This window comes from Pleurodeles waltl, chromosome 6 (genome assembly GCF_031143425.1).
Source record: "Pleurodeles waltl isolate 20211129_DDA chromosome 6, aPleWal1.hap1.20221129, whole genome shotgun sequence".
Taxonomy (NCBI): domain Eukaryota; kingdom Metazoa; phylum Chordata; class Amphibia; order Caudata; family Salamandridae; genus Pleurodeles; species Pleurodeles waltl.
Window position 1 is genome coordinate 575,474,845 of NC_090445.1, and position 27,584 is coordinate 575,502,428.

The following is a 27,584-nucleotide window of genomic DNA, read 5'->3' on the forward strand; positions in this document are numbered from 1 at the left end:
GCTTCAGGGTATCTAGTAGCATGATCCACTCCTACTAGTATGTATTGGTTCCCTGAGGCTGTGGGAGGTTCAAGTGGACCCACTATGTCCACACCCACTCTTTCAAAGGGGACCCCCACCACTGGAAGTGGAATGAGGGGGGCCCTTGGATGACCACCTGTCTTACCACTGGCTTGACAGGTGGCACAGGAGACACAAAAATCCTTTACTTTCTGGGACATGTTGGGCCAATAGAAATGGTTAACTAACCTTTCCCACGTCTTGGTTTGTCCCAAATGCCCAGCAAGTGGAATATCATGAGCTAAGGTTAGAATGAACTCCCTAAACTCCTGAGGCACTACCACTCTCCTAGTGGCACCAGGTTTGGGATCTCTTGCCTCAGTGTAGAGGAGTCCATCTTCCCAATAGACTCTATGTGTTCCAGTGATTTTTCCTTTGGTCTCTTCAGCAGCTTGCTGCCTAAGGCCTTCAAGAGAGGGACATGTTTCTTGCCCCTTCCACAACTGTTCCCTTGTGGGTCCCCCTGGGCCTAAGAGTACAGGCTTTGTTACTAGCCACAGAGTGACAAAGGCACTCTCCCCATGTGGCCAGCAACATGTCTGGTGTGTGGCAGGCTGGCAAAACTAGTCAGCCCACACTGGAAGTCGGTTATGTTTTCAGGGGGCATCTCTAAGATGCCCTCTGGGTGTATTTCACAATAAAATGTACACTGGCATCAGTGTGCATTTATTGTGCTGAGAAGTTTGATACCAAACTTCCCAGTTTTCAGTGTAGCCATTATGGTGCTGTGGCGTTCGTGTTTGACAGACTCCCAGACCATATACTCTTATGGCTACCCTGCACTTACAATGTCTAAGGTTTTGCTTAGACACTGTAGGGGCATAGTGCTCATGCACCTATGCCCTCACCTGTGGTATAGTGCATCCTGCCTTATGGCTGTAAGGTCTGCCAGAGGGGTGACTTATCTATGCCATAGGCAGTGTGAGGTTGGCATGGCACCCTGAGGGAGTGCCATGTCGACTTAGTCATTTTCTCCCACCAGCACACACAAGCTGGCATGCAGTGTGTCTGTGCTGAGTGAGGGGTCCCCAGGGTGGCATAAGACATGCTGCAGCCCTTAGAGACCTTCCCTGGCATCAGGGCCCTTGGTACCAGGGGTACCAGTTACAAGGGACTTACCTGGATGCCAGGGTGTGCCAATTGTGGAGGCAAAGGTACAGTTTTAGGGAAAGAACACTGGTGCTGGGGCCTGGTTAGCAGGCCTCAGCACACTTTCAAATCATAACTTGGCATCAGCAAAGGCAAAAAGTCAGGGGTAACCATGCCAAGGAGGCATTTCCTTACATCACCCAAATAAACTACCTTTATTTTTGGTAATACTGAGTATTGTCTTTACTTGTGTATAAGTACTGTGTAATTATAAGTGGTATTGCAGGAGCTTTGCATGTCTCCTAGTTCAGCCTAAGCTGCTCTGATATAGCTACCTCTGTCAGCCTAAGCTGCTAGAACACTACTACATTTCACTAATAAGGGATAACTGGACCTGTTATTAGGTGTAAAAACTCGAGGTACCCACTACAAACCAGGCCAGCCTCCTACAGCCTACTCCTGATAGGTGGTCACCATGCTAGGTGACCAATCCCCTCTTCCTGTGCTATTTATGGTCTCCCTCGTAGGTGGGTCCTCAGATTCGACATGCAAGATTCCAACAGAACTCCTCTGCATCCTTTACTTCATCTTCTGGCCATTTGAACGGCAACTGGACTCTACAGAAACCAACAATCTGCAATTTCAGCGACGTCTCCGCTTTGCAACATTGTTTCTACGGCTCCTTCAAGCAACTGCACATTTCCCCAGCTGTGCATCCTCTGTGGTCGACGAGACTATAGCGTGCACAAAGAAGTAAGAAGAAATCTCCCTTGGAGTGAAGGAGTCTCTCCCCTACATCTGCAGACATCAACTGCAATGGCGACCGGCTGTGTGGATCTGCTCTCCTCCGGAACTGCTTGGATCCTGCATCACAGGTGGTGGTCTGGAGTGGTCCACTTGGTCCTCTCTACCAGCTATCCAACTTGGGAGACGGTAAACCCTTGCCTCTCCTTGCAGGACAGTACCCCTCCGCACTATGACTCTTGCAGCTACCAAGACTTGTTTGCTCCTCTTCCAAAGGGTTCTTCAGGCTTTGTCCTCCTGCTGGGTTTGGGGAAAACCAGGTACTTAACTCTCCTCTCCTGGTCACTCTATTACTCTCCTCTTGGGTTCCTAGTTCCTCCAGCTCCCCTCTAACAATTCTACATCCTTGGGTGGTGGACTTTATCTTGCATTCCACTTTCTTAGTATATGGTTTGGCCCTCCCTTAGGGCCCTCACTATTTTCTATTACTTTTGCCAATGCTTATTTCTTTTTATGCTCTTTTCTGATTGCTAACGGGTATATAATGGTGTGTTCACTTACCTCCAGTTGGGGGACTGCCTATTAGTATTCTAGTATTTGTGTTGCCCTAATAAAGTACTTTTCTGGGCTGGTAAGACCTCCTTGTGACTCCCTGTGTTCAGCGCTTGTGGGTCTCTATTGACTTGTGTTGGCCTTCCTGTGTGCTGAGGGCTAGCTCTGACTCCCCCTCCTGGGTAGAGTCTCCTGAACCTTGCAGATCCCCATAACTTTGCAAACTCTTCTTCTGATCCTATTTGCATTTGCCAGTGCTTTTTGGTGACCTGGCTGGCTACTGACTCTCCTGCAATCCGGCAGCTGTCGAGGGACAGCTCTTAGGTGGCTCCTGGGATCTTCTGAAGCTTCTGGACCCCTGCAGCTGGACTTCCTCTCTCAAAAACTTGCAGGAACTTCATCAGGAGGGTGGGCATTGCCACCAGCACCACCTGGGCACCTCCAAGAGTTCTGGACTCTGTCCCCTTCCTTTTCAGGTCCTCCATGTCCATAATCCATTGGCCTGGTCCACGGGTCATAAGAGCAGCTGGACAATCTGAGGCATCCACAGTCTTCAGAGAGAGCCCCTTCTTCCCTCTGCATCCGGGTCTCTGGTGTACGTATTCCTGTTGTCTGGGCATCCTGATGTGGGGGCACTCTCCAGCCATCTTCTTGCATGTTGGTTTTCTTGGGGTCCACTGGCAAGAGTACTGAATTCTACAAACTCCAGCCACTACTCTCTGTGCTAGTCTATGGGGCAACTAGGTGGATAGTTACCTTACTCCTGGTTCCTGGGGTCACTTACTGCACTTACGTCTGCTGTTCCTAACTGTCCCCAGACCCAAGCTAACTACCACACTTACCTTGGCTAAAGTCACTATTTCACATTCCACTTTTTTAGGAAATGGTTTGGCCCTCCCCTAGGGCCCTGTGTATTTGCATGCTATTTCTGATTATTATTCTCTGTAAATATTGTGTGTAATATCTCCAAAGGGAGATATACCAATGTCAGGTTAGTAGTAGTGCTGTAATAAAGTATCCTTTATTTTTGCAACACTTGTGTTGTTCTTTCTTGTGAGTGATTTACTGTCTGACTACTGTGGCATTGCATGTGCTTTATATTCCTCCTCTATCACTAAGGGTTGCCTGGATTCAGTACAGGGTGCCACACCATAGGTGTTCACCATGACATTAGCCAGCCTCCTACAGCAACCACATGGGAGAGGCAGAGATCAGAGTCTAGGCTCCACATTAACCTTCTGGAGCTGAGGGCGATTAGGCTTGCATTGAAAGCAATAGCTTCCTTCTCTCCAAGGGAAAGTAGTACAGGTGTTCACGTACAACACCACCGCCATGTAGTACTGCAACAAGCAGGGCGGAGTGGGGTCATGGACACTTTGTCAAGAGGCTCTGCGCCTCTGGACCTAGCTGGAACATCAGAGCATATCCCTGGTGGTTCAACATCTGGTGGGCTCTCTGACCGCAAGAGCAGATGATCTCAGCCATCCATACATGGTCGATCAGGAATGGCATCTCCATCTGGAGGTGGCGCAAGGTATCTTTCAGCCGTGGGGAGAGCCTTGGTTAGATCTGTTCGCCTCTGCAGAGAACGCACAATGTCAGCTGTCATGCACATTGCAGTTTCCAAGACGGCACTCGCTCGGCAAAATGTTTCAGCTCTGTACTCCTTTCCACCAATACCACTTCTGTCCAGAGTTCTGAAGAAGAACAAGAAAAACCTGGTCCAAGTCATCCTGGTAGCTCCGTACTGGGCACAATGTTGATCCCCTTTCTGCACCTCTGTCTGAGGTTCTACTGTTCATCCTCTCTCTTGCCCAGGAGGGTTCTGCTTTGAGCACCCTTAAAGGCTACCTCTCTGCCATCTCTGCCTTCCTTAGACTGCCAGATCAAACCTCCTTATTCAAATCTCCCATTGTTTGGAGGTTTCTTAAGGGACTCACGCATTCCCACCTACCCTGTTCATAATGCTGCAGTGGGATTTGAACCTGGTACTTACCTACCTTAAAGTGTGCTCCTTTTGAGGAACTACAAAATTGTCCATTGCGGCTCCTCACACTGAAAAACGCTTTCCTTATTGCCATCACCCCAGCTCGCAGAGTGAGTGAGCTTCAAGCTCTTTCTTCAAAGCCACCATTTCTATCTGTCCATCCTGACAAAGTGGTGCTTCATACCAGGGCCTCCTTTCTCCCTAAATTGGTCACGCCCTTTCATGTAGGCCAATCCATCCCTTTCCTTACTTTTTATGCACCCACACACCCTTCTCATGTACCTCTGTCGTACAAAAGATTTCTGGATGGACCATCAACTCTTTATAGGTTATGTGGGTGTGAAGAAAGGACAGGCGGTGCAGAAGCAAACCATCTCTCCATGGGTAGTTGTAGGAAGTTGGCTCTGCATATACTATATCAAAATGAGATATAGGTGGTCATTACAACCCTGGCGGTCGGTGTTAGAGCGGCGGTAAAACCGCCAACAGGCCTGCGGAAAAAAATTGAATTACGACTGTGGCGGAAACCGCCAACATAGACAGCCACTTTAACACTCCGACCGCCAAGGCGGTACAAACAAACACTGCGGCGGTAACCACCAACAGACAACCGGAGGACAATGTACCGCCCACATTATTGCAAGCCACCAATCCGCCACCTTTTCCGGGGCGGATTCACTGCGAACAAAAACACGGCGGAAACAGGACTTGGAAGGGAAAACGCTCACCTCTACACATCCCATGAGGAACCAGGACGCCATGGAACAGGAACTTCAGATTCTTCCAGCTCTTATCTTCCTGCTCCTCTACCAGGAGCACGAACGCCGGCGGCGAAGACCACGGTGAGTACTGCACCTATGACACAGGGGAGGGGGGGAGGGAAAAAACAGTGACACACACACGCAACATGCAAAACCCCCACGCCCACCCTCACCCACGACAACACACACACCAATACATCATGATACATCACAGTTACACCCCCCACCCCCCCATGGAAGAATGCAAGGACAAAAGGAAATGAGTCGAATGATTGTAATATATACGAAGACATTAACCAAAAATATATACATAGATTAAGATATTCATACTATAAACAAATATATACACCAAGAATACAAGTCCAAGGTATTCCACTATCATAGTCCGTGGACCACTGGGCCCAAAAGGCATGGGCGAGGCCCACACTCAATACCCGAACAAGACAGAGAGAACACTGCTGGGGCATCAAATAGAAATAAAACAGGCACCTCAGGGGGAAGGGAAGGGGTGGCACCTCAGCCGGATGAGTGCACGACGCCAGATCCACAAGGGGGCTCCATGCCCATTGATGTATCCTGGGGAGTGCAAAGCCACAGTCTCTCAAGTCTCTCCAGTGGGTGGGTTGCCCACCGCTATATCCTGGGGAGTGCAGCGCCACAGTCTCTCAAGTCTCTCCAGTGGGTGGGTTGCCCACTGCTATATCCTGGGGAGTACAAAACCACAGTCTCTCAAGTCTCTCCAGTGGGTGGGTTGCCCACTGCTATATCCTGGGGAGTACAAAGCCACAGTCTCTCAAGTCTCTCCAGTGGGTGGTTTGCCCACTGCTATATCCTGGGGAGTGCAAAGCCACAGTCTCTCAAGTCTCTCCAGTGGGTGGTTTGCCCACTGCTATGCCCTGGGGAGTGCAAAGCCACAGTCTCTCAAGTGGATAACATTCTCCACTGGATTCTGGAGGGAGCTTTGTGCCCAGAGTGCTTCATCCTGCCAAGGACAGAGGTAATAGATGCCTTTCTCCACTGGTTCTGGAGGGGGCATTTTGCCCAGAGTGCTTCATCCTGCCAAGGACTGAGGTAGTGGATGTGATACTCCACTGGTTCTGGAAGGGGCTTTGTGCCCAGAGTGCTTCATCCTGCCAAGGACAGAGGTAGTGGATGCCTTTCTCCACTGGTTCTGGAGGGGGCTTTGTGCCCAGAGTGCTTCATCCTGCCAAGGACTGAGGTAGTGGATGTGATACTCCACTGGTTCTGGAGGGGGCTTTGTTGCCAGAGTGATTCATCCTGCCAAGGACTGAGGTAATGGATGCCTTTCTCCACTGGTTCTGGAGGGGGCTTTGTGCCCAGAGTGCTTCATCCTGCCAAGGACAGAGGTAGTGGATGCCTTTCTCCACTGGTTCTGGAGGGGGTTTTGTGCCCAGAGTGCTTCGTCCTGCTCGTGGCAGCCTCGGAATCATTGGCGCTCACTGGCCTGCGGTGCTGCTGCGGCGGTGTCCTGGGCAGCGGTGCAGCTGGCGGCGGTGTCTTGGGCAACGGTGCTGCTGGCGGCGGTGTCCTGGGCAGCGGGGATGGTTGCGGCGGTGTCCTGGGCAGCGGTGCTGCTGGCGGCGGTGTCTTGGGCAGCGGGGATGGTGGTGGCGGTGTCCTGGGCAGCGGGGATGGTGGCGGCGATGTCCTGGGCAGCGGGGATGGTGACGGTCTTGTCTGCCGTGCAGATCTTCCCAGACTTACTGGTTTTACTGTGCCCCTTCCCCACCTTGGATGGTGGCCCAGCTGTCTCCACACCCCCAACTGTACCCCTGGGAGCGGCTTTTGTGGCTGATTTCTTTCCCCTCTCCCGCCGGGCACTGGCCAACTTTTTATGCTTTACAGGTGGGGGACTGTCCGTGCTCTGGCTTTGCGACGACAGGTGCCTTTTCTGCAGGAGGATGGTCCAGATTGAGGTGTTGTGGCAGCTGTGGAGCCTGTGGACAGTGAAGACGAGGAAGCTGAAGAAAAGGACATAGACAACAGGAATACAGTGATCCTGCAATACTTCCAGTGAGACACAGGTAAGAAGACAACACAGCCTGCTACATCAGATTTAATTCTACTACCTCTCATCTGTCTGTCTTTTTTACCCAGTGTATGGTCACTGAGTTGTCACTTTCCCTTACGATTTCACAGATGTGGGTCCCACTGTGTGACATCTGCTTTGTTTACGCATGGACTAGTGCTGTGTGACATAGGTATGTTGACATTACATTTGACATAGCATTTTGCTACTGTAATTGCAAATACACATTTTCGAAAGCACAGACTGACTCCAGATTGTTTTTTGATTTAAGGGTGTTTATTTAAGTGCTCAATAGTGGATGGGGTTGTAAAATGGTCAGGGCTGACGGTAGAGGAATGTCCATGGCAGAGTCCAGTCTATTAGTCTCATAGGTGCATTGTCCAAAGGGGCATAGGAAGTGGAGCTGGGGCAGTCTAAGTATGGACAGGGTGACAAAGTGGGACAGAAGGACAGAAGGATGACAATCAGGGTGGTCTCATTTCTTGGCGGGGGTCTTGGCATTGTTCTCTGTCTTTGTCCTGGATCTCAGGGACCGTTTGCGGGGTGGTTCTCCATCTGCAGGGGGTGGGGTGCTGGTGTGGTGGTCTTGTGGCGGTGCCTCCTGTCCACTAGCAGAGGTGGTGGGCAGTTCATCATCAAGGCTAGCGTTAGGGGCCCCTTGTTGTGCCACAGTGTCCCTCCTGGTGTCCCTACTGGTGTTCACGAGTTCCTTCAGCACCCCTACAATGGTGCCCAGGGTAGAATTGATGGATTTGAGTTCCTCCCTGAAGCCCAAATACTGTTCCTCCTGCAGCCGCTGGGTCTCCTGAAACTTGGCCAGTACTGTTGCCATCGTCTCTGGGAATGGTGGTAGGCTCCCATGATGTTGGAGAGGGCCTCGTGGAGAGTGGGTTCCCTGGGCCTGTCCTCCCCCTGTCGCACAGCAGCCCTCCCGTTCCCCTATGTTCCTGTGCCTCTGTTCCCTGAACCGTGTGCCCACTACCACTGCCCCCAGGTCCCTGGTGTTGTTGGGGTGGTGGGTTAGCCTGGGTTCCCTGTAGTGGTGGACACACTGCTGATTGACGTGTCCTGGGGACAGAGGTATGGGCCTGCTGGGTGGGTGCTGCGCTGGTGTTTCCAGAGGGGGCAAGCTCTGTAGTGGCCTGTGCCAATGTGAGGGGAACCGACTGTCCTGAGGTCCCAGATGGGCCGGGCTGGTCATCTTGATCCAGTTGGACAGAGCTGCTGTCATCACTGTGGGCCCTTCTGTGGGTGGAGTGGACAAATCTAGACCCTCCTGTCTGGTGACGTTGGATAGGGGTCCTGCAGGGGTGTAAAGGCATGATTATTGAATCTGTGTGTGCCATGGTGTGCAATGGGTGGGTGACCGTGTACCCCAGTGCTTGCATTCCTGTGTAGGACCTTGTGTGATAATGGTTTAGGGGGGTGTATGGGTATGTGTAGTGGCCATGCATTGGTGATGGGTGTCCATGCTTTGGTGTTGCATGCAGGGCTTGAGTTTGGGATGTGTGGTTTGTGATATTGGGACATACGTGAGGAGTTGGAGTGATGGGGGTGCGGGCGAGGGTGGGGGTATGTGATAGCATGCAGGTGGGTGGGTGATGTAATAGTTAAGATTTGCATTACCAGAGTCCATTCCTCCAGCTACTTCTGCGAGGCCCTCAGGATGCAGTATAGCCAAGACCTGCTCCTCCCATGTTGTTAGTTGTGGGGGTCCGCCGCCAGTCCTCTGAGCTGCGATGTGGTGTCTTGAGACCACGGAACGCACCTTCCCCCGTAGGTCATTCCACCTCTTCCTGATGTCATCCAGTATTCTTGGATGCTGTCCCACTGCGTTGACCATGTCCACGATTCTTCGCCATAGCTCCATCTTCCTAGCTATGGTGGTGTGCTGCACCTGTGATCCGAATAGTTGTGGTCTTTCCGGATGATTTCCTCCACCATGACCCTGAGCTCCTCCTCAGAGAACCTGGGGTGTCTTTGCGGTGCCATGATGTGGTGTGGGTGATGTGTGGGGTGGTGTGTGTTGTGATATGTGGGGTGATATTTAGAGGTGTGTTGTGTGAGGTGCGTGGATGTTGCGTGAGTGAAGGTATTGAGTGCCTGTGGATGCTAGTTTGTAGATGGTGGTGTCTCTCTCTGGCCCTCAGTCGAAAATTGTGGTCGTAAGGGTTTGTGGGTGACGTGGGTGTGTGTTTTATATTGTATTGGATGTGTGGGAGTGGTGTGTGTATGTGTATAAGGTGTGTGTATTTGGAATTGTCCAATGTGGTTGTGTTTTGTAAATCTGTGTATATTTTGAGCGCGACGGTGTGTACCACCAATGGAATACCGCGGTTGAAAGACCGCTGCGTGGATTCGTGGGTCGTGATAGTGTGGGCGTATTCCTGATGGCGTGACGGTGGAGGTTTTGTTATTGCCAGTTTATCACTGACCTTTGGTGTGGCGGACTTGTGTGGGTGCTTTTACAGCCAATGATGTAATGACCCCCATAGTGTGCACAGAGTCCAGGGGTTCCTCAGGAGCCTTGACAGATGGAATAATAGATAATACTAATGCTCTATTTGTGGTAGTGAGGTCGAGCAGTTAGGCTTATCAGAGGGTAGAGTTAAGCATTTGTTGTACACACACAGGCAATAAATGAGAACACACACTCAATGACAACTCCAGGCCAATAGGTGTTTATATAGAAAAATATTATTTTCTTAATTTATTTTAGAACCACAAGATTCAGATTGCAGGTAAGTACATTAAATGTAAGGTACTTTGCCTAGGTATAGATAGGACTTTGAATCAAAACAGTAATGTACACAGTTTGGCATAAAATGGCAATAAGCTATTTTAAAAGTGGACAGTGCAAAATTCAACAGTTCCTGGGGGAGGTAATTACAGGTTGGTTAATACGGTAAATAAAGCACTTACAAGTTCAGTCTCTGAGGCATAGGTAGCCCACTGTTGGGAGCTCAAGTCAACCCAAACACCCAGCACCAGCAACAGAGGGCTGGTCAGGTACAGCGGTCAAATAGGGGCCCAAATAGCATAGGCACCTATGGAGACAGGGGGTGTTCTGGTTCTAGTCTGCTGGCAGGTAAGTACCTGCGTCCTCGGGGAGCAGACCAGGGGAGTTTAGTAGAGCACTGGGGGGTCCCAAGTAGGCACACAAAGCACACAAAGCACACCTTTCGCGGGACAGGGGTGGCCGGGTGCAGTGGGCATACAAGGTGTCGGACTTGTAAATCAATGGATGGACCCTGGGTCCCTCAGACATTGCAGGCAGGGCACAGGGGGGCTTCACGGGCCAGCCACCAACTGGGCAAGGGCGAGTGCCATGTGCTGGTCACTGCTGCACCGGTGGTTGGTTCTACACAAGCCTGGGGGCTGCGGGTACAGTGATTCTTCCAGGTGTCGGGTTTCTTCTTTCCAGGCAGTAGCGGTCGGGGGGGGTCCTCGGGATTCCCTCTGCAGGCGTCGTCGTGGGGGTACAGGGAGGTTAGCCCAGGGTGGACAGGTCATCAGAGTCACCTGGGGATCCTCGCTGGGCCATTGGTTTCTCAGGACATGGTCCAGGGGCGTTGGGTGCGGAGTGGCGGGGACTCACGCTTCTGGAGTGAGGAGAAGTCCTTCAGAAGAGGTGTCTTCATCTGTTCTTCTTTGGACAGGGCCGCTGTCCACGTGAGTTCTTGATCCTTTGTGATGAAGGCAGTCCTCTGGAGATTTTTCAGAGAGTGCTGGACCTGCAGGACGCGTCACTTTTCTTCTGCAGGCTCTTTGGAGCAGGAGACAGGCTGGTAGAGTTGGGGCCAAGTCAGTTGTTGTCTCCTTTCCTTCTCTGCTGGGGGTTCCGCTAAGCAGTCCTTCTTCTTCCTTTTATGAGGTCGTCAGGAATCTGATTTCCTGGGTTCAGGGTCGCCCCTAAATACTAAATTTAGATGTGTGTTAGGGCTGGAGGGCAGTAGCCACTGGCTACTGTCCCTGAGGGTGGCTACACCCTCCTTGGGCTCCCTCCCTTTGGGGAGGGGAGCACATCCCTATCCCTATTTGGGCTAAATCCTTCAAAATAAGATGGAGTATTTTCCAAGGAGGGGGTTACTTCAGCTCTGGTCACCTTAGGGTTGGACCTGGCTGAGGGGGTGACTCCTCCATGTTTTTCTCATTATCTCCCCAGATTTGCGGCTGAAAGTGGGGGTGTGTCTTGGGTGCGAGCATCTCCACTAGCTGGAGTGCCCTGGGGCATTGTAACACGAAGCCTGAGCATTTGAGGCTCACTGCTAGGTGTTACAGTTCCTGCAGGGGGAGGTGTGAAGCACCTCCACCCAGTGCAGGCTTTTTTTCAGGCCTCAGAGAGCACAAAGGCTCTCACCCCATGCGGCCAGAAACTCGTCTCTCTGTGTCAGGCTGGCCCAGACCAGTCAGTCCTGCACTGAAGGATTGGGTAAAATACAGGGGGCCATCTCTAAGATGCCCTCTGTGTGCATTTTTTATAAATCCAGCACTGACATTAGTGTAGGTTTATTATTCTCAGAAGTTTGATACCCAACTTCCCAGTATTCAGTATAGCCATTATCGAACTGCTAAGGAGTTCATTTTTACAAACTCCCAGACGATATACTTAATATGGCTATACTGTACTTACAATGTCTAAGAATGGACTTAGACACTGTAGGGGCATATTGCTCATGCAGCTATGCCCTCACCTGTGGTATAGTGCATCCTGCCTTAGGGCTTTAAGGCCTGCTAGAGGGGTGACTTACCTACGCCAAAGGCACAATTTTGTGTGCGTGGCATCCTGAGGGGTCTGCCATGTCGACTTTACCTTTTTCTCCCCACCAACACAGACAGTCTGCAATGGCAGTGTGCATGTGTTAAGTGAGAGGTCCCTTAGGGTGGCACAACACATGTTGCAGCCCTTAGGGACCTTCCCTGGTCACAGGGCCCTTGATACCACTGGTACATTTTACAAGGGACTTATCTGTGTGCCAGGGGTGTGCCAATTGTGGAAACAATGGTACATTTTTAGTGAAAGAACACTGGTGCTGGGGCCTGGTTAGCAGGGTCCCAGCACACTCTCAGTCAAGTCAGCATGAATAACAGGCAAAAAGTGGGGGGGGGGAGGGGTAGCTGCAACAAGGAGCCATTTTCCTACAGTAGTCCTCTGCATCAAGATGTGCTACACTTTGGGAAAGAAGCAGCCCCCTGAGGGTTTGCGTGCTAATTTCCACCAGGGCGACTGCTACAACCACAGCGTTGGTACGCAGAGTTCTGGTCCTGGACATCTGCCAGGCAGCAATGTGGGCATCCCTGCACACGTTCAACAAACACTACTGCCTGGGCAGTCAGGTGCGCAGAGACAGCTACTTTGGCCATTTGGTCCTGCAGGACTTTTTAGTCTGATCTTTGTTCTCATCTCACCACCGAGGATGGTATTGCTTAGGTATGTATTCAAAGGTAAGGAATCTGCAACTAGAAGTCACTATGAGATGAACAAGTTACTTACGTTTGTGTGCCGAGGTCGTTATTAGGTGGCAGGGAAATGACCAGGAAACAATGGTGTCTTCTTTCCAGAGCTTATTCAGTGGCTCTTATTGTATTGAGTCCCGTTTTCATCTTATTATTTTTTTTTTTTATTGTCTTTCTGTATTTAGCCTCAGGAATGGGGTTAAGAGTTGGGTTTTGTTTCCTCTGTTCTTCTTCTTGCTCTTCATAGGGATGCACGATGTATTGGCGGACTCCCAGTACCTCGGGAAAAGGACAACAGCGGGTAAGTGGGTGTTTGGCTGTTTGTTTTTATTATCGGGACGGGTGAGTGAGGAGGGCAGTGGGCAAAAAGGGGTCCGTTATGGTACTCTAATACATACACCTTCTTGTGCCTTGGTTATCATTGGATTGGTTGACACGTTTCGCCTACATATATGTTTTCCGCTGCTCACCAGTGTTGCAAGCCTTTGAGAAACAAGTCATGCAAGAGAATCCCTGCTGACTACTACTACCCGTTGCCTCGCTTCACCCCCCTCTCTTGTCAACTCAAAACCAGTCCCTCCGACTGCATATGCGGTCAGGTAATTTGGTAAGCAACGTCCCTCCTGAGACGCGGCTGGTCAGTACGTCCTTCTCATCTCCTTTGCACACAATGGATTTTCTCATGTCCCGTCTGAGCACTCCACACGTCACTTCTATGGGGCTCTGATTCGGGTGCTAGCTTTCCGCGTACTTCCCCCGGTTCCTGGATTCTCTTCCCTCATTTACGTCCTCCCTTTCCGACGTCACCCCCAGGCTCTCCTCCCTTTTCGACCAATCTGTGTGCTCTACGTCCCCTGACACAGCAACTAAGGCTGTTCAAGATACCCCACCCCAAGACCCTGAAAAGTAGGAGTAAAGTTACCCTACTACCCCAGAAAGACAGTAAAGTCGAGATAGGGGATTCTGCAAAGACAACAACTGACTGTGTTATGCCATTAATTGTGTTTGACCACTGACTTTGTGTTTCACCACTGCACATATTGGTTGTTCAATGGTCACCAGTAGCACATTACATGTTGTATTCAGGTTAGCTGCCTATTGGCTTTAACGTGGCATTAGACATTACATTTTGTTTTCAGTTTAGCTGCCTATTTGCTTTAACGTGGCATTGGACATTACATTTTGTATTCAGTTTAGCTGCCTATTGGCTTTATCGTGGAGTTTGACATTGCAGTTGACACATTGCAGATGAGCTGTGTTTTTCCACATGGTAAACCAAGCTGTGTTTTTCGTATTTCAAATTCTCACCGAGCCCTAGCGTGATAAGAAAGCGTATATTTTGTGTTTTTCCCTCTGCTCAACCCTGGGAACAAGCGAGCTCTGGAGACTTGGCCACTCTCCAACGCTTGTTCTGTTCCCACTCTGATGTACAGTAGCCAGCATGTTTTGAATATTAGAGGCAAGGGCCTGTTATCAGGTTTTTTCATTATGAGGGGTGTCCCTGGGCAGCAAGGGGGAATTTTCCAGGACTTCAGTCAGGAGCGGATGTCAGCTGCCTGACCTCCTGTTTGGGTGGAAAATCTCTTTCTCGCAGTTGAATAGGAGTCATCAACTTGCAGGCATGAGAAAGATGACGAGCAGTGATAGGCCCTACGGTGATGAATTTTGACTTTTATTCTTTGCTTTGAAGTTATGCTATAATATAATCACATGTATTTGCTGTGTACATTGCAATTGAGAAGTACTTTGATATATTTCCCTTTCATTGCTGTGACTACTTTTAAACGTGTGCTTCCAACCTACTAATCTCGTCTCTCAGGAACCTCGTGGTGAAATAATAATAAATGTCTTCTCTAAACTAAGAAGTGCATTCCAGAGAAGTTTTGTCAGGTCGGTCATAAGATAAGGAAAGCAAAACAGACTGCAAAGCACTGAAGACGGATTCCTGGACCTGAGGACCTGCAAAGGAAGGGGACCAAGTCCAAGAGTCACACAAGTGCCCGGGGGTGGGGGGCAGGAGCCCACTAAACCCCGGATGAATGTGCAAAAGGACTGCCTCCGGGTGGAAAAAGCCGAAGATTCTGCAACAACGGAAGGTGCCAGGAACTTCTCCTTTGGTCAGAAGATGTCTCAGGGCGTGCTGGAGGATGCAGAGTTGTTTTCACGCACAAAGACCACAAACAAGCCTTGTCAGGTGCAAGAGTCACTTTTGAAGGTTTTGGGTGCTGCCAGGGCCCAGGAAGGACAAGGAGGTCGCCCCTTGGAGGAGGAGACAGAGGAGGCACTCAGCAACACAGAGAGCCCACGCAGAAGCAGGGAGCACCCGCAGAAGCACCTGAACAGGCGTTCAGGAGATGTGAGCATGGCGGTCGTCTCAGCACAACAAAAGAGGGTCCCACGAAGTCGGAGGTCAACTCAGCGTGTTGGGCAATGCAGTATGGAGTGCTGCGGACCTGGGCTGTGCTGTGCACAAAGGAAGTCTTGCAAAAGTGCACAGAAGCCCTAGCAGCTGCAGATCACGCAGTACACAGGATTACTGTCTGGAGTGGGGAGACAAGGACTTACCTCCACCAAATTTGGACAGAAGGACCACTGGACTGCCGGGGTCACTTGGATCCAGCTCCTGTGTTCCAGGGACCATGCTCGTCAAGATGAGAGGGGACCCAGAGGACCAGTGCTGCAGAAGTTTGGTGCCTGCGTTAGCAGGGGGAAGATTCCGTCGACCCACGGGAGATTTCTTCTTAGCTTCCAGTGCAGGGTGAAGGCAGACAGCCCTCAGAGCATGCACCACCAGGAAACAGTTGAGAAAGCCAGCAGGATTAGGCGCTACAATGTTGCTAGTAGTCTTCTTGCTACTTTGTTGCGGTTTTGCAGGCGTCCTGGAGCAGTCAGCGGTCGATCCTTGGCAGAAGTCGAAGAGAGAGATGCAGAGGAACTCTGGTGAGTTCTTGCATTCGTTATCTGATGAGAAACCCACAGTAGAGACCGTAAATAGCCCTCAGAGGAGGATTGGCTACCTAACCAGGTAAGAGCCTATCACGAGGGGTCTCCGACGTCACCTGCAGGCACTGGCCACTCAGAGGTCTCCACTGTGCCCTCACACCTCTGCATTCAAGATGGCAGAGGTCTGGAACACATTGGAGGAGCTTTGGGCACCACCCCTGGTTTCCTTTGTCCAGTTTTGCACCAGAGCAGGGGCTGGGGGATCCCTGAACCGGTGTAGACTGGTTTATGCAAGGAGGGCACCATCTGTGCTCTTCAGAGCATTTCCAGAGGCCAGGAGAGGCTACTCCTCTCAGGCCCTTAACACCTATTTCCAATGGGCGAGGGTGTAACACCCTCTCTCAGAGGAAATCCTTTGTTCTGCCTTCCTGGGACTGGGCTGCCCAGGCCCCGGGGGGCAGAAACCTGTCTGAGGGTTGACAGCAGCAGTAGCTGCAGAGAAAACCCCAGAGAGCTAGTTTGGCAGTACCCGGGGTCCATGCTGGAGCCCCGGGGATGCATGGGATTGTCCCTTGGGGAGACAAATCCATGATCCTAGACATGTTACATGGCCATGTTCGGAGTTACCATTGTGACGCTACACATAGGTATTGACCTATATGTAGTTCACGTGTGTAATGGTGTCCCCGCACTCACAAAGTCCGGGGAAATTGCCCTGAAAAATGTGGGGGCACCTTGGCTAGTGCCAGGGTGCCCTCACACTTAGTAACTTTGCACCTTACCTTCACTAAGTGAGGGTTAGACATTTAGGTGATAGTTACTTAAGTGCAGTGTAAAATGGCTGTGAAATTAAGTGGATGGTATTTCACTCAGGTTGCAGTGGCAGTCCTGTGTAAGAATTGTCTGAGCTCCCTATGGGTGGCAAAAGAAATGCTGCAGCCCCTACGGATCTCTTGGAACCCCAATACCCTGAGTAGCTAGGTACCATATACTAGGGAATTATAAGGGTGCTCCAATGTGCCAATCAGAATTGGTAAAATTAGTCACTAGCCTGCAGTGACAATTTTAAAAGCAGAGAGAGCATAAACACTGAGGTTCTGGTTAGCAGAGCCTCAGTGATACAGTTAGGCACCACACAGGGAACACATACAGGGCACAATGTATGAGCACTGCGGTCCTGGCTAGCAGGATCCCAGTGACACAGGCAAAAACAACCATAAAAAATGTAAGTAAAAAATGGGGGTAACATGCCAGGGAAGATGGTATTTTCCTACACCATGCACTTGGCATGGACAGTGCAGGGGCCCCCATTGGCAGCCCCATTGCGCTTTTCACTGCCGGAATTACGGGCAGTGAAAAGTGTGACGGGTGCTGTCGCACCCTACGCACCGCAACATTGCTGCCGGCTCGATTACAAGCCAGCGTTAATGTTGTGGTGAGAGTTTCTCACTGGGCCGGCGGGCAGAAACGCTGTTTATACCTGCCAGTCCAGCGGGAAACTTGTAATAGGGCCCGCAGAGGGACGGTCACATAGGCGGTCATCATGATGCAGGACATTGGCGGGCTGCCCCTGCTGTCCGCCAAAGTCTTAATGAGTCCCTAAGTATGAGAGAGGAGAATGATAGAGCTGAGGGAGGCAAGTGTGAGTCATGGGGAGACGAAGAAAACAGAGTTGGTTCAGTCTAGAGTCTCCAAAGCAGGTACTCCATCTACCCAGGATCTAAGAGCAGGTTACAAGTCTCTGCTTGATACATAACATTCAGTACTTCTCAAAAAAGTAAGTACAGTGCGAGATGCCTGTCATATGCAGTGCATGACTTACAAACAGTGCAATCTCTGCTGTCTGCCTACACTATGCACAAGGTAAAAACATCAGTCCCTTACAGATGCCAATCATAAGCACTCAGTTAGCACAGTGCACTATCTTCTCCTAGTGTGCCTGTCTGACTAAGCCCAGAGTGCAACCCGTGCACTGCCTCCTTTGGTCCATTATATCTGCAGATAACAGCTCTGAGCACACAGTGCAGTTATCTCCTCCCTGAGTACCTGTCTTAAGCACATGATGTAACCTGTGCACTGCCTCCTTTGGTCCATTTTACCTGCCAGTAATAACATAGTGCACCACAGTGCAGTGTTTCCTCCGTGTGCCTGTCCGCACAAAGTAATAAACTGCAAGCTGTGCAGCCTCTGCTGCTTTTCATTGTGCCTGTCCACGTTAAGGATATGGTGCAAATAGTGCAGTGCCTCCTCGGTTTCTGCATGTCTGCCTGTATTAAGCACACAGTACAAGCAGTGAAGAGCTTGTGGTCAGTGCTATTCCCCCTCCGTGTCTTCCCAGTGTTTGCAGTCTATGTCTACCTACACTAAGCACCATACAGTAGTCCAGTGTCTCTTCCTGTGATGTGGCATCCCACACTAAACACACTGTACAAAGAGACAGCATTTCCCCTCGTGCTGTCTTGCATCACTAACCATGAGACAGACAGAGCACTATTTACAACCTGCTTGACTACACTAATCACATTAAACATATGCAGTGTTTACCCTTTTAACTGGCCAATCAAATTTGAATAACTTAATTAAACATAAAAAAGCACAATGTTTACAGTCTGGCAACCCTAAAAGACACACAAAAGGAAAAATAAAACAGTTGACATAACCAAGCTGATTCAAAGTGCGATGGTCGCTATGAGTGGGTTCGCGAAGAAGACACACAAAAGGAAAAAGACGTTCGCTTGTAGTCAAGCATATCTGCAACCGTGCAATTATTCATGTGACAGTGTCGGTCCCCAAGGTGGTAACAAAACTGCCCCATGGAGGGACAAACGTAAAGCATTTACCTATGATAACAAAGCATTTTTGAAAGGCAAGCCCATGAACAAGTGATAGTGATGGGCGTGAGGTGGGTGTGGTTAAAAGCCAACATAGGTATGCTGCTATGCTCAACCTAAAAAAGCCAAGTAATGACTACGGCTTCCTGATGGTATTTGGAGGTTGTAGTTACACGCATTTTTATAGAAAGTGTGGGGCTAGCATCTTGCCCTCATCTGATAATTTGTATCTTAAAAATAGGAAACTAAAAAAAGCAGTTTTGGTTTTCTTGAAGTTAAATTTATGTCCCTGGGCGGCAAATTCCAAAACAATGCGATCCACCGTGGCTAAGTGTGCATTGAGGTCATCATCTGTGAGATAAATATCCACCAAATAGGACAAGGCCTCGGAATCACTATCATATGATATTGATGTCACGCAGGCAAAGAACAATCCTGGACTGTTTTTATACGTTTGGGGAAAACCACACAATTTCCTTTGAGAGCCAAGTGCAGTGAAGGCCCTCAACTACTGGCTTTCAGGCACCAGATTTTTGCAGAAAGACCATTGGAAATATCCAAGGTTGGTTTGTATTTTTTATGCACTGTGTTCTTGATAATTCCCGTGCTATGTGCATTTTATATTGAAAATATGCATTTGTGACTGTTGAAGTGTCTGTAATCTAACACTATTCTATAAGAATGGTCAGGTTTTGCCACGAGAAATAAAGGTTACTCATTGCGGATACACAGGGTTAAATTACACCCTCGTACTCAAGTTGTGTGACAATTTCTCTCACCAGTGCTTCAGGTTCATGTTTAAGTGAGCATCAGGAATCTTCGTCCGGTTCTGTCGTGGTCAGGGGGTCCTCTGGATTCAGGCTGCAGGCATTGTCGTGGTGGCCAGGAGGGATGAACCCAGGGTGGGCACTTGCTCAGAATCACCTGGAGACCAGCTCTATTTGGTTGGGCCACCTGGACACGGCCTGTTGGCATCGGGTGCAGACTGGACAGGACTCGTGGATCCAGGGAGACTCTGGAGTCCTTGGATGGAGTTTCTTTTTAGACAGGGCCGCTGTCCACAGTTCTTTGTCCTCTGGGGTACAGAGGGTTCTCTGGAGGCTTTTCAGAGGTCACTGGTCCTGATGGATGCATTGCTTTCTTTTTGCAGGGCTTTTGAAGCTGGAGACAGGCCGGTAGGGCTGGGGCCAAGTCAGTTTGCGTCTTCAGTCTTCTCTGCTGGGGGTCAGCTTAGCTGTCCTTGTTTCTTCTTGTGAGGTTGCTAGGAATCTGACGAGCTAGGTTCAGAAGAGCCCTTAAATCCAGGATTTAAGGGTGTTACAGGGGTCAGAGGGCAGTAGCCAATGGCTACTGTCCCTGAGTGTGGCAACACACTTACTGTGTCCACTCTTTTTGGGAAGGGGGATACAGACCTAACCTTATTGGTCTCTGTCCTCCAAACTAAGATGGAAGATTTTGCAAGGAGGGAGTGTAGGAAGGTAGCCTGGAGTGTGGTGGGTACCTATGGTACTTACACCTTATACCAAGTCCAGGTATCCCCTCTTAGTGAAGCGTAGGCAGTGTCTAGAATAGAGTACAGTAGAGAGACTGCGAGATTTTACATTGGTCCAGTGCATATACTCCCAAAAAGCAGATACCAGATCATTAGATGCACTGTACCACGGGGACAACCTCAGGTTAACTAGGCACTTCTAAGCAAGAACCCTCATACTCCCAATGGGTGTTATGCTTCATCATCTGATCTGCCTCTTGTCGGGATGGCACTACAATGCCTGATGGGCCCTTCTAGGGGGCTCTTTGCCAGAGATCTTTTGATAAGTGCCATAGTCAGAAGTAAGAATAGATTCAAACCTACAAGGAAAAGTGAAGTGCTGGAGGTGGTGTATTAAAATTGACTTTTGGCCTTCCCGTCGATCAGTTTATTGATGCTAGGGGGTCTAGGTTAAAAACGAGGAGTGTCCAAGGAAATTATGTTCCTCCACTCAACCTCAACAGGGAAAGGGAAAGGAGATTTCGTCATTTAACCCTCATAAGCGGTCGACATGTTCTGCCTGTATTGTCACCTACGGATCAGTCAGTGTTTCTTCAGGACCAAAAATAAAAAAAAGAATCTCCTAGACTTCACCTGGAGAACCTTAAATAAGTGTAAAGTGTGTGAGAAGTTAAGGAGAAAGGAAAACAATGACATGATTAAATATATCAAAAACCTGAACGTCTGCGTAGTGCCAGAAAACTCAGTGATAGCATGCACACAAGTTGTGAGCAGATGTATTATCTTTACCATTCACAGTACCCGCATGATCAGTGTGCAAACAGCAGTGTCAATGTACCCACTGGAAGGATCTGTGTAAGAATAAAGAGCTTAAAACTCTTACCCTCCTCTATTAAAGAACGCACCTGTTGGGAAATGCGAGCTGAGGGACTACCGCAGAGCTGAGGTAAACAAAAGCTCAGAGGTAAAGATACATAGAGAGACAAATATTGTATGGCATCAACAGCTGGGATGTACCCAGACTCAGAGATAAGAGTGTACACATTGGAAAGAAGTCATATGGCATCATCAATAGACTCCAAATAAGCATCAAGTGAGAAATACATTTGTTGACTTTTGGTTAGTACATAGTGCATAGGATGAGGATACAGAGACCAAAATGCAGACCGTGTCAAATTAAATGGAAGATTATGGTAAGTTAACCATTGAGCCCCCGTAAGAGGGTAAATAGACTACACATAGGCATTGTTATCCAACAAGGGGCCACCTGTTCTTTAGATATCATGAAGCTCCCCAAAAGTAAGAGGTCGCTGATGAGATGGAGATCATTATGGACGGATCACTTGAGTGGCGGGCAAATTGTCAATGAGGTATGAAACAAGCCGGCACCTCAGAAATACAGTCATGCCCGCAATCAACATGCACAATGCAAATTAAACAATTAGTAAACTATCCAGTCCCCCACATGGTAAGGGAAAGTTCAGTGTCAATCAGGAACAATAAACATCTCGAAAACAGGAACCAGTATAACGGTCCATCGCCAACAACATTAGAGAGACGGTAAAAAACGCAAGGGGAGACAGATAAGCCGCTACTTACATTTTCCGCACATAGGGCCAGATGTAGCAAAGAGTTTTACCCATTCTGGGTCTATGGGAAAATGTGTTCGTACATATGGCCCATAGTCCCAACGTCAAAAGACCTACCTGGCGGCCACAAACCCGGAAGTTGAAGGGTTACACGGACCACCGTATTTATGTCTTTGGCGTTTGTACACATAGAGGCAAGGAGTGCTCAGTTGGGCAATCGACTGGACCGCTAACCACCCTATGCTGGGAGTGGAAAGAGGAGCGTGATGGGAGCCATAGTTTACGTTGAAAAAAGAACCAGTGACCTACACAGACAAGCAGGCACTAGCCCGGGGGCCAGACAAAAAGTTGACCCTCAACGCATAGATATATGTGCAGGGCTAGTCATAGTACAGTTCACACTATGTTTGTATATGTATGTGTGGGGGTAGGAGGGAAAGGAGTAGAGGGAAGGGAGGGGTTATTTTTTGGGAGGGTTTGCCTACTCAGGCATACCCACATTTCACATGAACCATAAGGAAAGGAAGCAACTCCGCTCGCCCCATAGTGGGGTATAAGGAAGTTAAATCAATCATTGCTACCTGGCCCAGTAATCAATAGAGCAGATATAAGCAGTACTCAATGAACAGAAGTCAGGTGATATGATCAAATCTCATGACTCACCCGATGTTAACCCCTTGTCGGAGTTCCACTGTGCAGGCCTACGCCCTCATGTGTTTCATAGAAAATAAGCTGGACCACTGTATGTCATCATTCATCCCAGTCACACCACCTAAAGGAGAAACCTTAAATAGCCCTGAAAGGGGGATTGGTCACCTAATCAGGTAAGCACCCATCAGGGAAGGGCTCTGACGCCACCTGCTGGCACTGGCCACTAAGATGCTCCCAGAGTTTCCTGCCAACTTGGAATCCAAGATGGCAAAACCCAGGGACCCTCTGGAGGAGCTGTGAACTCCATCCCTGGGGTTGTGATGGACAGGGGAGTGGTCACTCCCCTTTCCTTTGTCCAGTTTCGAGCCAGAGCAGGGCCTGGGGGTCTTTGAACCGGTGTAGACTGGATTATGCAAGGAGAGCACCAAATGTGCCCTTCAAAGCTTGTCTAGTGGCTTGTGGAGGCTACCCCTTCCAAGCCTGTAACACCCATTTCTAAAGGGAGAGGGTGTAACACCCCTCTCCCAAAGGAAGTCCTTTGTTCTGCCTTCCTGGGCTTGAGCTTCTCAAGCACCAGGAGGGCAGAAACCTGTCTGAGAGGTGGCAGCAGCTGGGGCTGCCTGGAAAACCTCAAAAGGCTGGAACGGCAATCCTGGGGGTCCTCTAAGGAGCCCCCAGAGTGCATGGGATCATACAACCAATGTTTGCATTAGCATTGGGGTATTATTCCAACATGTTTGACACAAAACATGACCATATTTGGAGTAACCATTATGTAGCTGGACATAGGTAGTGACCTATGTCCAGTACACGCGTAAAATGTTGTCCCCACACTCAAAGTGAATGCAGGGGTTCCCTCGCACACAGGTACTTTGCACCTAGCCTAGGCTGGATGGCCCGATATACAGGTGACTTATAAGTGACCTGGTGCAGTGTAGATGGCAGTGAAAGGGTGCATGCTCCTTTTCACACAGGTTGCAATGGCAGTCCTGTAGAAGCCTTTGCATGGGCTCACTATGGGTGGCAAAAGAAATGCTGCAGCCCATAGGGATCCCCTGGAACACCAATGCCCTGGGTACCTAGGTACCATATACTAGGGACTTACAATGGCGCACCAGTATGCCAAGTTTGGGTGAAATACTGGGTTACCAGTATGCAATGACAAAATTTAGAGGAGAGAGGGCATAATTACTGGGGTACGGGTTAGCAGGATCCCAGTGAACACAGTCAAGCACACTGACATCAGGCAGATAATGGGGGTAACCATGGCTAAAAGAGGGTACTTTCCTACAGTTCTAGTACTTACTTTTGGGGTTTTCTAGTACTCCTAACTCCCCTCTACACACTACACTTGCCTAGGTGGGGGACCGACTTTCGCATTCCACTTTCTTAGTATATTGTTTGTGTTCCCTCAGGCCAACTTCTAACTATTTTGATTTTCACTAAGTGCACTGTTTTCTAACTGTTTTCTGCCTATTTGCATACTAATGTATAAAATTTGTGTATTACTTACCTCCTAAGGGAGTACAGTATCTATGGTATTTGTGGTATTTGTGTCACCAAAATAAAGTACCTTTATTTTTGTAACACTGAGTATTTTCTTTCATGTGTGTGAGTACTGTGTGACTACAGTGGTATTGTATAAGCTTTGCATGTCTCCTAGATAAGCCTTGGCTGCTCATCCACAGCTACCTCTAGAGAGCCTGGCTTCTAGACACTGCCTACATTTCACTAATAAGGGACAACTGGACCTGGTATAAGTGTATGTAACATAGGTACCCACTACAAACCCTACAAACCAGGCCAGCCTCCTTCAGTCATCAGCTTGAGTTTCAAAAGCAGAGCTGTCACTGCAATTGCATCTCAGTCTTAAAAATTGGTGTAAGAGGCTGGCCTGGTTTGTAGTGAGTACCTTGGGTACTTACACCAGGTCCAGTTATCCCTTGTTAGTGAATGTAGTAGTGTTATAGCAGCTTAGGCTGATAGATGTAGCTATAGCAGAGCAGCTTAGGCTGAACTAGGAGACATGCAAAGCTCATGCAATACCACTTAGAGTTACACAGTACGTATACACAAGTAAAGGCAATACTCAGTGTTACCAAAAATAAAGGTATTTATTTGGGTGACACATACCAAAAATATCTTAGAGGCAATACTCCTTCTGGAGGTAAGTATTATACATAATATATACACTAGACACCAAAATTAGACAAGTAAATAGTCATAGAACAATGTAAACAGTAGGAAATTCTATAGAATGCAATGGGAGAAAATAGGCCTAGGGGGCAACATAAACCATATACTAAAAAAGTGGAATGGGAATCACAAATTCCTCCCTAGTCAAGTGTAGTGTGTGCAGAATCGCTGGGATAGTAAGAATACAGTAAAGGTAATTAAATTACCCCAGAGCCCAGAAAAGCAGGAGTAAAGTACTGCAAGTTTCCTTAGGACACACTACACCTCGTTTTTGGGATTTTGGAGCAGCCAACCAAGTCTGCAAAGAACATCTGCTGGATTATTGGACCTGACGACCTGCAAAGGATGGGGACCAAGTCCAGAAGTCGAAAGAAGTTACAGGAAGGACAGGAGCCCTGCCAACCCAGAAGAGGGTGCAAAAGAAGAGTCCCTGGTTAGTAGAAGACTGCAGGAATGCACCCTAGGAAGATGCCAGAGGGTTCCTGCATGATGCAAAAGATGTCCACGGCGTGAAGATAGTTGCAGATGAGATTTCGTGTTGGAAGGCGCCAACAAGCCTTGGCCACGGCAAAAGTGCGTTTTTTGTCAAAATGGCACAGGATGGACCCAGGAGGAACCTGGGGGCCTCAACTCTATGTGAAGAGGAAAAGGGGGTTCTAAGCACTTTAGAGAGCCCTCCGGATGCCAGCCAGTTCCCCCAGGAGCCACAGGACCCGGGTTCAAAGGAGGTGCAAAACGCAGTTGATGCAGCACAACAAAAGAAGGTCCCACGCCGCCGGAGAACAACTCAGTGAGTTGAGCGTCGCAGGATGGAATGCTGGGGACCTGGGCCAGGCTGTGCACAAAGGAATTTTGCAAAGAATGCACCGAGGCCCCAGGAGGCGAAGAAGACACAGTACACAGGGGTACCATCGTTCCCAGGAAAGGCAAGGTCTTACCTCCTCCAAATTGCGTCACCAGGACCTCAGGACAGTCTATGTCGATGATGTCCACCCTCTGTGTCCTTAGGAGCATGCTTGTTGCCGTAAAAGGAGTCCCAGGGTACCGGTCATCATCTTGGATCTTTGTATCGAAATCTCTCCTGTCATTGTGGCTGGGGTACTTGTTGAATAACACAATGTACTATAATTGCCATATAATAATGGCCGCCGTACTTGTATGCCTTGGACTTAATATGTCCATAGACTGGAATTGCCACATCAAAATGGCCGCCATATATACACATAAATAGACGGCAAGTCCTTCCTTGCTGTTTAGTAATTCTATTTTCAGTAATGAACCCTTTTTAAGATGGCCGCCATAGTCCTGTCGGACAGGCGGAAGTCCGGCTTTGCTGTTCATTAGCCTGCTTTGAAATTGAACGCGGCATTTTAAATGCCGGCACGGGGGTTACAGGCAGGACATAATAGCCAGAGGACTAACGGAGGGCACACGATTCCCTCCGTCATTGCTATATATGATCGCGTTTTGAAGAAAAAACGCGGCATGCACTAATGCCGGCGAAGGGCTCATATTGATTTTCGAGCCCACAGAAGACTTACAGGAGGCACATACTTCCCTCGACGTTTCTTTGCCGGGATTTATCAGCAGACGGGCTTGGAGAGTAAACAAAAAGAATAGAAAGAGGGGTGAATAGGTAAGTTAATAGCACGTTAGTTGGTAATGGTATTTAGTGTAAGTAATGGAAAAATTGAGCCATATTAATGTGTTTGTTTCATTGTTGGAAACTATGGAGACACTGATATAAATTCTGTTTGGTGAATGGACGTAGATAGAAACTAAAGGCTATTTGGTTTTGTAGAAAGGTTACTAGAGATATTTTATTTGTCTTTATTCCAGTTGACTCACCAATAGACGAAACTAGCAATGTCCAGTATTTAAATTGATTATGAAGAAGGAAAAGATGTGATTGATTGTGGTTTTGAAACAGGTCAGTAATGGCATTATAATGAGTAACTTCCACATTTTTTAGGAGTATTTTGGACAAAGCAAAAGGAGGTTAATGAAATGGTCTTTCTTTCCCCCCTCTTGTTATAGAGTATGGTAGATGTGATATGAATATAACGGACATAGAAGTGAGCAAAGGTACATAATTATTCTACACCATGGTATAAGGAGGGGTCACTTGAGGCATTGAGCGGTCTAATATTAACTAAATATGAATTCTAGATATGAACTGTTAGAATGCCAACAAAAGAAGTCTTTTTACACTTGGGTGTGCATGTGGCATGTTGAACTTTGGATATGGCTTTGATATACCAATTTTTTGAGACGTGGGGAGTATTCTATGCTATATCTTTGGACATTAAATAACACTTTGCCACTAAAACTATGTGGTGGTGGTTCTCTTCTCTTCCTGTGTAGTTTCTGGTTTAGATTCAAATCAATATTATAAATATGATTTGTATAGAATATGTTGGACACCTAACTGACCAAAAGAATACCTTTGTTTGGTGATTTTGGAAAACAATAGGATAAAATGTAAATATGTTTTAACTTTTGTGTAAAATTGTATATATATGTTTGTCGTGTATTGATTGTTGTCTGTTGTGATTTTCTCAGCCTTGAAGAAGTCCAGTCAGGACGAAACACGTGTCGGCTGATGGCTATTCATTTATTTTCTTCATGTTTTGTATATATATGTATATGTTTATGTATTTAAGAAGATTTTTCCTTTTTGTATTAAAACTTATATTCGCATGGACATATTCATCTTTTGGTTAGTTGTATATTTGTTTACAGTATGTTCTGGTCAGATTTATGAATGTTTAGTTCATTTAAGGAAGAGAGAGGACCAAACAAGCATTCTAGGGGAATTTATTATGATATGTTAATTGGTTTCTTCAAGATATTTGACTATCTCTTAAGTAGAGATATTGTTTTGCTTGGTGTGCACCACTGGTTTGTTTTTGTATCATCTTGGAAGGTGCCTGCTTGGAGCAGGGGAGAGACTCTGTCACTCCACTGGAGATTTCTTCGGTTCTTCTGGTGCAGGATGAAGACAGGGAGTCCCCAGAGCGTGCACATCGTGGAAACTGTTGCAGTTGCTGACTTGGAGCTAAGGTTGCTGAAGAAAAGTGTCTCTTGTAGACACTTTGTCGCAGTTACAGCGTTTCTTGGAGCAGGCTGCAGTTGATCCTAGGTCATAAGAGTCTGAAGTTGTTGCAGAGGATTTCTGAAGG

General features: G+C 48.4%; 1 protein-coding gene across 1 annotated transcript in view; it reads left to right on the forward strand.

Moving 5' to 3' along the window:
- LOC138301987 (prestin-like) overlaps positions 1-13,184 on the forward strand; it is a 175,527-nt gene extending 162,343 nt beyond the window's left edge. The window contains exon 7 of the mRNA XM_069242418.1: positions 12,948-13,184. Coding sequence (XP_069098519.1) covers positions 12,948-13,046 — 99 coding nt within the window. The 3' untranslated portion in view covers positions 13,047-13,184. The remainder of the gene's footprint in view (positions 1-12,947) is intronic.
- Positions 13,185-27,584: the final 14,400 nt, after the last annotated feature.